We start from the raw sequence: 11,240 nt of genomic DNA on the forward strand, positions 1-11,240 counted from the left end.
TGTTTAGTGGATATTTATTCTTGCCCTCTCAGTAGCAAGCAGTGATTTATTGCAGGGGCGTCCTAAACTTATTTGTCTAGAGAACTGCCAAATTGATTTGCGTTAGTTCACAGAGCTCCATTCAACCAGATTTTTGTTCGATTTGTATTTTATTATCTGTGGAGGCAGAGTTAGTTTTGGTTCTCGTGCTCTGTTATTCTCGTCTGGTTCTATTCCTCATTTCAGTTGCAGTACCTGATGTGTAAAAGTTCCTAAATTTATATGAAAATCTAAATTAACCACTGACAGTCAGTTCAGTATGAGGTGATTCATTTTAATAATTATGTTAATAATTTTCACTTAAGATTTTCCTGTGACCGATCAGCACCTGATCGAAAATACTGGCTGTGCATGGAGGGTTCTGTTTCCTAAATTAATATGTTTATGTAATGATTTAACCCTAACCCTGAGGACAGTAGGACTGGGTATCAGTACTCAAAAACCTTTAAGCTATCAACCGAAATAAATCGATATCAAGTGGTATGGAAACGTCTCCTGTCAAATGATACCTGCAATCGATCCTTTATGCAACCAGAGCTAGAAAATATGACTATTTGTATGGACTTGCTCACAGCCATTCAATGCACATGTTCTTTGATTTAATGCAACATGTGATTGGCCCACTGCCACAGCAGGTACAATGTGGAGGAGTGGTGGCATTTTAAAGCTTCTATTCACCTGATGGGTATCAAATGAAGTACTCAGTTGGTATCAGTATCACTTTAAGGGTACTTGGATTGGTACTGGTATTGTAATTTTTTGTACCCAGCCCTAGGGGACAGCAATATTTGTCCAAACTGAAAAGGGTTAATGATGAAATTTGGTGCAGATATTCACGGTCCTCAGAGGAAGAACCCTATTGACTTTAGTGCCAATAGATGAAAATCTTCACTTATCCAGTTCTAATCTGGATGAGTTCAAATATCTCAACATTTAGTTGATTTGTTGGCACACAATTTGGTACAGAGATTCATATCTACCACAGGATGATTTGTAATAATTTTGGTCTCACACCATCATCAGGTCATGAACAAATTCAGTACATTGGTTAATCAAATATCTGCTAAGCAACTGAATTTGTGTTTTGTGTCAATAATCAAATGTTAAGCTAAGAGGTGAAATTGGCAAACATTGTGCCTAACCTATTATGAGCATACTGTAGTTAGCATTTAGCTCAATGTACCTAAATACAGCCTCACAGGACTGTTAGCATGGCTGTAGCCTCATGTTGTTTGATATATAGCAAGAAATGAAAGCCACCTGTGTTGCTCATATACTGTAACAAACAAGTCTTCTTCCCAATGTATGGCTGTATTAGATCTGCCCCATGCAGATGATGAGCATATAAATATTACAACCATCAAGACAGATTCATTCAAAATGTGACATGAACTGTGACATATTGCAAAAGAAAATGTGTTTCTGGAGGAATATGCTGGGAAAGGGGATTTTTTTTTCAACCCGTGGTCTGATCTTGATGAAATTGCAACACTGACACCATCACCTGACTTCTGTGCTTGCTTTGAAAACACTGCGTTGGTAGAATGATGGGAGGCAAAGTGCATCAGCCAGGCCTCCAAATCTAAAGGCCTAAGGGTACAAAAAAGGGCAAAGAAAATAATATAATGTGTCCATTCAGAGACTGTACTCACTTTTTCCCATTTCAGAAGGTGAAATGAACTGACATGAATGAAGGAATCAGTGGAAATAAGAAGCCCCTGAACTCAGGGAGAAAAATCGCAACTTTTTTCCTAGGATTTACATGACATTACTGTCATATCTATATCAGTTTAGTCTCTTCTTGGGACTAAGCTGTCAGGTGTTAGGTTGAGAACATTCCAGCACTGTGCTCTGTGACAACTGACCTAGCTACATTATAGCCTATACAGTAACCCAATCAGTCTAGCCTGAGCCCAAACCAGAAATTGCCAGTGGGTGAGGAGAATAGCATGATAATGTGAAACCTGAACTTGCTCTTCATCTCATCTCTTTGGTGACTTTGGCTCATTCTTTTCACACTGTCTGATCTATAAACCATTTAGAGGTTCCTCTCCTGACTGTATCCACATAATGAAGTAATCATAACTCTTTTTTATAATAGATTTGGATTTAAACTCTGCAGAAATATGAATAGTGTGTTTAGTTTTAATGAGATGTAGCTGTATGAAATAGTTCATTAAAGGTCCAATATACCACATTCAGCCCCACTAGATGTCCACAAACAACTATTTGCTATGTAAAGATGAAGTAGAGTAATGGCCTGAGCAGAGAATGAAGTTGCACTAAAAAATACAAGATATATTTCTGAAAACATTTGAGGCGAGATATAGGCGAGGCAGTGACAGAATCTTGATTCATATTTGATCAGTGCTGCCTAGTTTGACAGTTTGAGCTGAGTTTCACAAGTTGTCTGTTCAGATTCGGCTCTCTTTTCTTTTCCCCCCAACTTTATTAATTAAACGACACGCACATTTGTTTTGGTCTGAGATGCTGGCGAGTGTGATCTCTAGTGGGGCTGGATGTGGTATGTTCCTCTTAAAGGTCATTGTGTTGGGAGATGATTGCAGGGCTGCATCGATTTGTTGGTGAAACTTGGCTTTTTAAATCCTCACCTCATTAGAATAAAGCTAGGCACCGTGAATACTGATGATATGCGAGCTGATATTAATTCTCTTCTGTTTTTCTCCATTTTTCGGTGCAGTCAGTCCTAGTGACAACAGTAGGACATTTGGCCTGAGCTCAGTCTGGCCCTTAGAGGCCACCTCTCATAAACAACCCAATGGAGACCTTAGGTTGGGACCCCACTGGAGGCCCCAGAGCCCAAAAAGTCCCAAGAGTCCTAAGGTCCTGCGCCTTAGTCCCCAGGAGAGCAGGTATAGCACAGCATTTCCCTTTTGATTAATTTGCAAAAGAATTTGTTCCACTTTTAATTCTTCACCTAAATGTTTTTGAATGTCTTTCCAGTCTGTCGATGAGAGCCAAGCTGCTGGTGTCTGACAGCAGTGAGAACGGAGAATCCAAGGATGACTTTGAGGAGTACAGACCCTCCACGCCATCCTCTCCCCCTGCTCAGAACGGTATCTGACGCCCTCCATCACCAGTCTAACTGCCAGCCACATGTCGTCCATTAGCCACCATTATAATTCACACTGGCATGAGCGTGAATTATAAATAGAAGCTAAATGAATAATACATGTGTTGAGGAGTTTCTTTTCTGTCTCTTTCTCCTTCTCTGTCTTTTAATACTTAATAAAAAACACTTTTCTGTCTGTGCAGGCTCCTCAGTGAAGGACAGCCTGCGGCTTCCTCTACCTCAGGGAGACTCTGGCAGTGAGGAAGGGGGTTACTCCCCAGCTGGCTCCCCCAGGCCTGAGAGGGGTTCCTTTAGTGGCTTAATCAAGAACACCCACCGGGCCCTGCTTGGCGGCGGCTCCATCCTGGCCTCCATTGGACTAGGTCGATGCCTGGATATCCCGCCTAGGGTGCCCCCTCGAACTAACCCCCCGTCCCTTGAGGACCGCACCCCTTCTGAACCGGAGATCTCGGTCCCAAAGCCCCTCATTTCAGACCCCCCTGTGGTAGATGATCTCATCACCTTCTCCACCTCTGAGCCGCTCCCCAGGCCACTCTTGGATTTAACTCTACAATACCAAGAACTGAAGCCGTTGCCCCTGACGCCGCCTCCACCGAACCCCCGCGAGAGGTGCGGTCACCGGACTCCGCAGACTCCACACAGTCCCCAGAGCCCCAGGACCCCCCTGCAGCACAGTGTGGCCAGCCCGGGGGAATGGAACCCATGTTTCCATTCGACCAATGGAGAAGTTGGCTTTGATGCCTCGGAGCACAGAGCTGACAGGAGGAGGAGGTCCAGCCAAGGCCTGCACGCCTCTCAGCTAGGTGAGTAAAAAGTCCTCTATTTGTGGATCTACTTGGGACTAAAAGTCAGGATTTCTTGGCTTCTGCTCTTATTTTGACAGTTCTTTTCAACTGTATGGAAATGTAATGCTAAATCACTAACATGCCCCTTCCAATTACAGTCTCCCCTCCAGCCTGAATCTATGATTTACTTTTGATTCATCCACATTTCCTCAAGAGCACTAAGCATGTTTTAGGAGTACCCCCACTGAAATTGGATCCAACTTGAACAATGTACTTCTTCAGCACGACAATGTTTGCCTCACAGTTCTCGCAGAATTATTATTGTGCCTTTTTTTAGCCAGATCTTTATGGCACAAGGGAGGCTTCAATGCTGCACAAGCTTTTTCATTTACATCAAAGCTTGTCTTCAGCTATTTGCATATCTCAGGTAACAGCTGGCCCACTATACTTCACTGCTAATACTTGCTAAGCAAAGCTGGCATCCAATCTTCTGTTGTTTTTCCCCTCTTTTCAAGTCAGTTTTCATGCGAAACATCAGGCGGTAACAGCTGAGGTCACACAGACAGAAAGTACTGGATTGAAAATTTCTAATAATCTATTCTTGACTTCGCCGCTGCCGCAGTATCTTTCTGGCCACTCTGTCATATGGGTTGGGAGTCTGGCTTGGAGCTCAGCAATGTATCCTGGGTGAATTTACACTCCAGTTAGAGCAAATTCTCACACAGAGGAGTGCCAAATGTGTGCCTAAAGGATCCACACATGATATAAAATCACATACTAGAGGGATTAGCATTCATTTACACCCTGAAAATACATGTGAAAATAAGCAATTTTCACTTCTTTTGCGACATATTTAGACTTTTGTTCTAATTCATGTCAGTTTCATGCTAACATACATTATCTACATATCTGCAACACTTTCATTTACAGTACATTTACATGAATTCTTTGCATTTCTTAGAAGCACTGACACACTTTAGAGCCGTGATGACGGAGGCCTGTGCATCGCTTGTTTTAAGAGCGAGCGAGTGGGCTTTTTTTTTACGAGGGCTTTAAGAGTGCCCTCTAGTAACATTTCACACTCTATATCTGGTCCTCTTGACTCACAAAGCCTTGGATTCTCCACAGAGAGGTTCTTACAGCTCTGCCCCTAGGTACGTAGCAGACATGCATCGCCTGTTCTGCAGACTAACAACCGTGATCTCACAAACCGTGTGCGCTCATTACATCGGGCCGCGGAGAGGCAAAGAGCCACACATAATTAAACAGCGGAGTGTTTTAGCTAAACATCTTATTATGTTTATTGACTGTAATGACTCAGGCTCAGATGCATAGACAGACTGCCACAAGGTTGCTGGCGGTGAACGTGTGCTCGAAAGAGAGAGAGATGAATTCAGAGGAGTCCTTCAGTGGCGTTCTTCGTCTGCTCTCATGTGACTCCTGATTGCTCTTTCTTGTCAGCTGAATGGCTTAGCCGCCTCAGAGAGTTGCTGTTGATGTAAATAACGCCATTTGGCAGACACATCACATTTGGAAATAGCAAATGTTCATTCAAGCTGATTTATTCCGAGTTTAATGTTCTTGTCAGTGCTAATTTACAATCGCTGTTTGCTTCTGTTGCGGCTCTGTCAACTAGTTACACAGTGCTATTTTATACTTAATTTAGACTAATTACATCAACGTTCTGTGCTGTTGGCTGTTCCATTTCTTTGCAACAATAATGTCCTGCTTTCATGTTCGTGGTTGGATCAGTTTCATCATGCAGGTTTTCTCGTGTCTTATTACAAAGCAGAGTTTGGACTGGATTACAGAGCAGAAAAGAGCAGTGAGGCAACACCACAGCAGGTTCAGACTCATTTGGAGATAAACAATTAAACCCTCCTCAAGCAAGAAAGTGAAGGATATTATTTTTGTGTTTTGTGTCAGAGTTGTTTTGTGTCTTGTATAAAAGGGTACTCTACCAATTTCAGACAGAGGATTCAGTTTATTCCTCAGGCAGAATAAGAATGACAAACTTATCTTGGATTTTGCTCGAGACTTCAACTACTTGGTAGAGAATCTGTGTACTGAAACATGTTATTAAGTTGCATTGTGGGAATTGTAGGAACCAATGTTTTTGGCATTCTAGGGACTAAAAGTTGAGATATCTCAGCCTTTGCTGCGTCAACTTTTACTGTTCTTTTTGAAATCTGTCCCTTGCAAGTCTCTTAATTTTATAAAAGCACAATAGTAAATTTGTGGAATAGCCTTTTAATGCTATTTTCTTTCTGTTATTTCCAGTTTTGGACCTGCCCTTGTGCCAAGATACCCAGGACCCTGATGACAAACCAGTACCCTATGCTCTTCACCCCAACCCTGCCCTCTGGAGCCCCAAAACGCGCCGCCTGGAGGTCAGCGTCATCCCCCGACCTCGTCCCTCCCCCATACGTCCCCGCATCGACCCCTGGAGCTTCATCTCAGCCGGTGGTGGGAACTCAGCTGGCGGCCGCAGCCCAAACCGCTCAGACAGCATCCCTCTTGGCTTCCAGCCCTCCCCTACCAACCCATTCACCAACTGTGACCCCTTCCCCTCGCCGGACTGCGACCCCTTTGCCCTTAAGGCCGACCCCTCGAGCGGCTCGGATGCGGCTTCGCCTTTTGACCCCTTCTCGGCTCCTTTTCCTACCTCCCGTTCTGCCCCCTGCTCCACCAACGGCTCCCCCACGCTGCCCACATTTCGCATACCACCCCTCAATCCAGCCGACTCGCCCCTCATCGACCTGGGATGGGCGGCCTGCGGCAAGCCCCTGGATGGCACCAAAGAGAGAGCTCACCCCCGTAGGACACTGGGGCTCAAGCCCTTCAAGTCACCAACGCAACTCAGAGACGACAGGTTCTGAACGGCCTCGCCCCCCATGGCATGAGGCCGACTCTCACTTACGGATGTTAAAAACTTTGGTTTTCATCACAGGAACACAGTCCTGGACCCTTTCCACTACTTTATCCTACATTTTAACGAGGATTTAGAATCTTAAAAAAACGCACACTCATCATTCAACCCGCCGAGGGAGGTCTCTCTCATGGGAGCCCCAATCATTGCAGGTCCTATTTATATGCCAGCCTGCTGCTTTGGGAACCTGAAAGCCAGTGAAAGCCAGTGAAAGATGGTCCTTTTGGATTGTGGGATAGTTGCCTGTGAACCAATAGCTGGTGCCCGTTTCATTCTCCCACTCTGTCTCTGTTTCTCTTTCCCTTTGAAGGAGCAGAACACAGATCACTAGTCCCATCTTCAGATTTATCAGACTGCTCATATCATCTGCTTTCATCTCCCTCCCTACCTTTGAAGCATTGTGACAATGCAGAGGTGGATAAGGCGACTTGCACAGCTTCATCTGCCTCTACCTCTCTGCAGACTGAAAGCATTCAGGACAATGGAAAATTGGAGTGCCTTATTTCGTGAAGTGTTTTTAATATATATCTTTTCAAGGTTCCTTGAATGGTTAATCTGGTGCGTAGGGAAGATGCTATGAATTTGGCTTAAATTTGCAAAGCAGCTTAGCATTGCTGTGGAAGAAAATGTCGTGTGTGTGTGTGTGTGTGTGTGCGTGCATGTGTGCATATGTGTCTAGACTCATTGTTCAAGGAAAGCTTACTGTTTTTTCTTTCTTTTTTTTTTGGTTAAAACAGCGTCTGCCTGTTGCATTATGGGAGAAAACACTCAGAGTGAATATTCCAGGCCTCTCATGAAATTCAAGACAAAAACCATGACCCATGCATTCCACTTGGAAGCAGATAACATTCCAGTCACATTCTCCGGGAAATGCCGGGGATTGGATAGATTCGTGCGGCTGGCAGTGCGACAGAGCACAGGAAACAAGACGGGGGAGCCCTCCGCATTCCCTTCATATGCCAAAGAATGCCACTGTGACAGTGTGAGGGCTGGGACAAAGAGTATTTGCAAATGAGTTGTTTTTACCTCCATGGAGTGCCAGACGGGTGGGGTTTGCCTCACTGGACAGCACAGATAGTGTGAAAGTTGACTCAATCACAGACAGTATTTAAACCCAACTTAAATATACTTCTCTATGATGATTTAACTTATGTGGCACTATCCAGACTTTCCTACCACCACCCCTCTGATGCTTTAGGAAGGTTCAGCCAAATACTTCAAAGTATTTGCAAATGCTATAATATCTAGTGTCATTGATTCATTTGTACGGTTCACCAGAGTAGCCTCACAAAGCTAGCCCACAATTCTACAGATGGACTTGCTAAGGTTGCCATTAGTCCCTTCCTTTAGTTAGAAAAAGTATAATTCTGGATATGTTTCATTCTTTAAATGGAACCACCAAAATTAGATGTAGTAATTCCACAATTTGGGAACTATGCTCGCTCACTTTCTTACATACAGTTACAATGATATCTTGTATCTGTTTGTTCAATCTGAAGCTTGAACCAGGAGAGAGTCAGCTTAGCATAATGACTGGAAAAATGAGGGAGGAAACAGCTATCCTTCCCCTGTCCAATGCTAAAAAAAAAAGAAATGTACGAGCACCTATAAAAGCTCACCAAATGTCATGTCTTGTTTCGTAGTTCAAACCGAGCTGGTGAGTTGTAGTCTGACTTTGCGAGGCTAGAGAAGCACAACCCTAAAAACAAAAACAGATTTCCCTCCCTGTTTCTGTTCAAAAGAAATCCACCCAAAAACACTCCTAAATTGATCTGGATCCTGTGGATAAGTGGTCAAGCATTGCTGAGACGTTGAGTCGAGATGTTGAAATCATTCCAGCATAGCAACAACATTCAACAATCATAGAAAACACAACAGGAGAAAAAAACACAATAAAGAATTATAGGAATCCAATCTGTAGAAGCTGACATATACATACACACACTGAGAAAAGTCTCTTATAGACCTGAATGAACTGCAGCTACCACTGGAAAAAAAACTTGCCCTCCTACTGATAGCTCCACACACTAACTAACACATCCAGACACTCTCTCAGGGGGTTTTCAGACAGCATACTATCTCTCTTTCAGAAAGCATACAGGAAAATGTATGAAATGTCTAAGAGAAGCAGACGAGGCAGGTTCAGGGAAAAGTGGCTGCAGCAACAAACAGTTCATTGTTCATTAACATCCTGGAATATGCTGAACATCGCAAACATGACGCCTTACTATATCCAAGCATTTCATTAATGGCACTCAGCTGGTGTAGGTTAAGCATGTAAGCGACTGAAAGAGATCTACTTAGAGCTCACCCATGTCACACCGTTCCTTTACTTGGAGCGGTACGAGGGACAAATACTGATTGGGTTCATCAGTGACACTGTGTCATTGGGAGACAATAACGCCTTTGTTCTGATGAAGAGTGAAAACCTCGTCTCCAAAGGGGGAAAGCTTTGTGATTAGCCTAATAATCCTGCAAGACGAACAGAAGAGGCTGATAGTGATAATTAGCCTCTTGATAAGAGCAGGGAGCATTAGCAAAGCGTTGAGATATTTGGTTAATTAATTTGCCCCGATGTTATGAAAAAATGCCCTGCGTCTTTGCTCGCAAGGTGCCTACTCGCTTCCTGCATCATTTTGATAAAAGACGTAATTTTTTTCCCCCTCTGTTTTGCATTAAGTTTTAAAAACAGGTCTTTCGCCTCCATTGCTCCCTTTTCTCTGCCGCCGCTGGCCGCTCAGTTGCTGACCAGCTGAAATCTTTACCATCTATCTCCTTTCTCCCTCAGGTGATGTGGAAATTTTCTCTCTTTTCTTTCTTTTTTTTTTTGGTCTTCTTACTCCTATTCCCTGTGCTTTCTTCTTCTCCATTAAGTTTTCTCGAGGGCAGTTTTGTCCTGACACTGCAGAGCCTTCGCATTCAATAACGGCCAGGTTTCTATCTGGGTAAAAAAAAAAAGAAACAAAAAAGAAGAAATGACATTTGTTCTAGGATAGAGCCCATTTACAGAGAGGGTGCTCATTTTACAGAAGCAGGGAGAATTTGATTCGAAATTGAAACAGGAACTTTATTATGTATTTCGGTGACGCATTAATGTGGCCAATCATGATCCACAGGACAGCAGAGGAATACTGAGCTGGAACAAAGTGTGGCAGGTTGTTAAGGTTTCGGTATGCTTAAAATGAATTAGGTGGTATGGTGCGATGTCAGTTGGATAACAATGCCCTGAAAGGTTTCATGGTGTTGCATTTGGTTGTACACACAAACAAAATTGGTGGAAGTAGTTGAGTCAGAAGTGGAAAAAGAGGGCCTGACAGAGAGGTTCAAACACTGCCTTCTCACACCTCGGTGCACCTGGCAATTTCTGTGTCAAGTGGGCATGATTATCTGATTGTGCGTTTCAGAAAGCGACTAAAATTGTGGGCTGCAGCCCCCTAGATTATGGTGTCAGAGGTTGTTCCAGATGCAGTTCGATCTGAAGTAGTTTATTTAAAGCTTTAACCCAGAGGATCTACTTGATTTTAACAGCACATTGACATTATAGTCTATAACTCTTTGAAGATGTACCTTGCAGACACACTAGTAAAAGCAAGCACTCTAAAGCTGCTATTCAGAATCTTGACAGGATCACCCAAACAGAGGAATTCACCCTACCGCTCCTCCATAGTTGTTTTATATTGACCTTTAGTCTTGTCAACTCACCTGCCATCATCTAGACATGAGCGGTGCGCCTCGTCCTTCGTGGTGTGCAGAAGGAGGCGGTTTAATATGGAATTTGTCTCTCTCAGCAGTCTTCCCCTACCTTCCTCCGCTCTTTGTCCTCACCACCAACCAGTGACAAGTGATGAGTTATTGCCCCGTCTCCTCGTGTCAACACACAAAGCCACGAGAGCTATCCTCTGATAGTCATTATGCTCGGGTAGCTGTTATTGTCAGCCGAGCCGTGTGAGGAGAAAAGTTACATGGAGGAAATTGAGATGATTGAAACGTCTGGCAGATTATTTCTGTCACAAATTCCGTGTGTGTGTGTCAAATATCCACTCCAAGCTGCCACTCAAGTCTCGTCTGTATGTTCTCTAGACTTTAATTGTAGCCCAAAACCTGACGCTGAAAAGCATTACCTGTCGTTTTCCATCAAGCTTGCGCAATGAGTAATTGACTTGATGAAATATTACTTGCAAAAACAGCAGTCACAGTGCTTCACACGTGTGATTAAGTTAGGTGGGAATTCTTTAGCTCCCTGTAATAACTTTTAAAAGTGCTTTTGAGAAACCTACCTGCTTTAAAAATGACCTGTGCCTCTAAATAATTTAGAATACTTAAAATAATTATGTTCCCGCTCTTTAGGCATAATCTGAATCTGACAAAACTCTTTGGTTTCCGTGGGAATGAG

At 43.4% G+C, this 11,240-nt stretch overlaps 1 protein-coding gene across 1 annotated transcript in view; it reads left to right on the forward strand.

Moving 5' to 3' along the window:
• The window catches only part of LOC128383382 (mitogen-activated protein kinase kinase kinase 11), a 39,874-nt gene extending 32,588 nt beyond the window's left edge, over positions 1–7,286 (forward strand). The window contains exons 7-10 of the mRNA XM_053343013.1: positions 2,741–2,912; positions 3,004–3,116; positions 3,316–3,936; positions 6,199–7,286. Of these exons, the coding sequence (XP_053198988.1) occupies positions 2,741–2,912; positions 3,004–3,116; positions 3,316–3,936; positions 6,199–6,797 (1,505 nt within the window). The 3' untranslated portion in view covers positions 6,798–7,286. The remainder of the gene's footprint in view (positions 1–2,740; positions 2,913–3,003; positions 3,117–3,315; positions 3,937–6,198) is intronic.
• The last annotated feature ends 3,954 nt before the right edge of the window (positions 7,287–11,240 follow it).

The sequence above is a fragment of the Scomber japonicus genome, chromosome 22, assembly GCF_027409825.1.
Source record: "Scomber japonicus isolate fScoJap1 chromosome 22, fScoJap1.pri, whole genome shotgun sequence".
Taxonomy (NCBI): Eukaryota; Metazoa; Chordata; class Actinopteri; order Scombriformes; family Scombridae; genus Scomber; species Scomber japonicus.